Source organism: Borostomias antarcticus (assembly GCF_949987555.1).
Source record: "Borostomias antarcticus genome assembly, chromosome: 5".
Lineage (NCBI taxonomy): Eukaryota > Metazoa > Chordata > Actinopteri > Stomiiformes > Stomiidae > Borostomias > Borostomias antarcticus.
In genome coordinates this window covers 2,232,585-2,235,144 of record NC_140238.1, presented here as the reverse complement: position 1 = coordinate 2,235,144, position 2,560 = coordinate 2,232,585, and the positions used below count along the sequence as shown (strand labels likewise).

Below are 2,560 nucleotides of genomic sequence, written 5' to 3'. Positions count from 1 at the left end.
GGGACGCCGCCACCTTATCTCCTCTAAATGACATATTGGGCTCACGGCGTGTCGACAGCGCCCGGACCCGCCCACCCCCGTGTGTGTGTGGTGGAGGCGCCGTCCCTTCCACTAATCGCCGCACGCGTTAGTCGTGTACGACAGAGGGGGCGGAGCCTCGGAGGGAACTCCCTGGATCGGTCAGTCGGTTTGGGACCGCTGTCTCACGCCGCCACGCCTTATGAACGGCCGGTTCTGACCGCGGTTCTCACACACAACAAACCACGGGTAGAACCCGTCCGCCCCGAAACCCAGAACCCCACCATGAAGACCTGATGTCATTCAATACTCAACCACAACGCAGCCTCGAGTCCCTAAGAAACGACCAGGTCATGTTCAATCTTTTATCGACCGCACGCTGACCACACTGACCACAGCATCATCCACCCTCCCCCCCCAGGCGCCCGGCGGAACCCACCCGTGAGCACAGGTCCTGGGGCTTTCCTCCCAGCGCGTGGGGCATCTCCCGGCAGCGCGTGGACAGGTTGAGGATGGCGGTGGCGGCCATGTGGGCGGCCTCCATGTCGTGGGTGTAGTCGAAGCTGCTCTTGCTGCAGGTGCTGCTGGCGCTGCTGCCTCCTCCTCCCCCCTCCTCCTCCCCCTCCTCCTCCTCCACAGCTCAGGCTGCTGCTGCTGGGAGCGTAGCTGCTGGAGGTGCTGCTAGCGGAGCTGGAGTTCTTGCAGTAGCGCTTGGCTGCAGACAGAGACACAGCATAGTCCCCTTATGAAACAAATATATATTTTTATATATAGATTATTATATATTATATATATTGCAAATGAAAAGAGAAAGTGTCCTGGAACACGTGGTCTCTTTAAAAAGCCTTTATTAAGAGTGGCTAGGGCATATATTGCGAATATTGGAAAATGTAATGTAATATATCAAACAATACATTTACATATATTGGAAATATTGGAAAATATAATGTAATATATCAAACTATACATTTACATATATTGGAAATATTGGAAAATATAATGTAATATATCAAACTATACATTTACATTTATTGGAAATATTGGAAAATATAATGTAATATATCAAACAATACATTTCTATATATTGGAAATATTGGAAAATATAATGTATTATCAAATAATACATTTCCATATATTGGAAACTAGTGGTTATATTTTCCAATATACTGCAATATATAAAAGCGGCAATTCCTTATGTATTATTCAATATATTATGTATTTAACAAATATTATTCTGTTATTTCTCCATATATTGTACATATATTGTACTATAATATATTGAAAGTTAATATATATGGGAATATATTTTCTTTGCATAAGTGTCATCATTTGGAATCATGGTAAAACATTGAAGTAAATACTATATGAATGTATTATCTGTTAAGAATGTATTATGTCTGAAGAGTTTTGACTCACCAGTTTGGTCAGAGATGAATTGTATTGTATAACTTAAGTTAATATAAACAAAGCTTTATTCATACTTTATCTGAACAACAGACACACAGGAAGATCACCGAGAGGAAGTGACATCGCCGGACCGTACCATCGTATCCCTTGGGGGAGGTGTCCCGGCCGTGGACCTTGGGCGCGATGGCCCTCTTGCCGAAGACGCTGTTGTTGTGGCTGTGGTTTTGGAAGGCGCTGTAGTCGAAGCTGGTCTTGGAGTACTTCTCTAGCTCCTTGGCCAGGTTGGAGCGCGGCGTGCTGGTGGAGACGTTGTTCTTGTAGCCGAACTGTGGAAGCTCCAGCTGTTTCACAAAGCACATAGGCCTGGAAAATAAACCACGAGGGAGCTGAGGTTGGACAGAGGCACTGGACAGCGCTCAGGGGGTAGATAGGGGCAGGATAGAGGAGGATGGGGGGTAGATAGGGGCAGGATAGAGGAGGGTGGGGGGTAGATAGGGGCAGGATAGAGGAGGATGGGGGGTAGATAGGGGCAGGATAGAGAGGGATGGGGGGTAGATGGGGCAGGGTAGAGGAGGGTGGGGGGTAGATAGGGGCAGGATAGAGGAGGATGGGGGGTAGATAGGGGCAGGATAGAGGGGGATGGGGGGTAGATGGGGCAGGGTAGAGGAGGGTGGGGGGTAGATAGGGGCAGGATACAGGGGGATGGGGGGTAGATAGGGGCAGGATAGAGGGGGGTGGGGGATAGATAGGGGCAGGATAGAGGAGGGTGGGGGGTAGAAAGGGGCAGGATAGAGGGGGATGGGGGGTAGATAGGGGCAGGATGGAGGAGGATGGGGGTAGATAGGGGCAGGATAGGGGAGGGTGGGGGGTAGATAGGGGCAGGATAGAGGGGGATGGGGGGGTAGATAGGGGCAGGATAGAGGGGGATGGGGGGTAGATAGGGGCAGGATAGAGGGGGATGGGGGGTAGATAGGGGCAGGATAGAGGGGGATGGGGGGGTAGATAGGGGCAGGGTGGAGGAGGATGGGGGGTAGATGGGGACAGGATAGAGGAGGATGGGGGGTAGATAGAGGCAGGATAGAGGGGGATGGGGGGGTAGATAGGGGCAGGATAGAGGAGGATGGGGGGGGGTAGA

At 50.4% G+C, this 2,560-nt stretch overlaps 1 protein-coding gene across 1 annotated transcript in view; it reads right to left on the bottom strand.

Annotated features, from left to right (window-relative positions):
- Positions 1 to 2,560, bottom strand: part of LOC311309171 (myelin transcription factor 1-like protein) — a gene marked incomplete at both ends in the record, with an annotated part of 53,153 nt that overhangs the window by 14,897 nt on the left and 35,696 nt on the right. Inside the window, 3 exon segments of the mRNA XM_084438350.1 lie at positions 458 to 629; positions 631 to 733; positions 1,562 to 1,788. Of these exon segments, the coding sequence (XP_084294476.1) occupies positions 458 to 629; positions 631 to 733; positions 1,562 to 1,788 (502 nt within the window).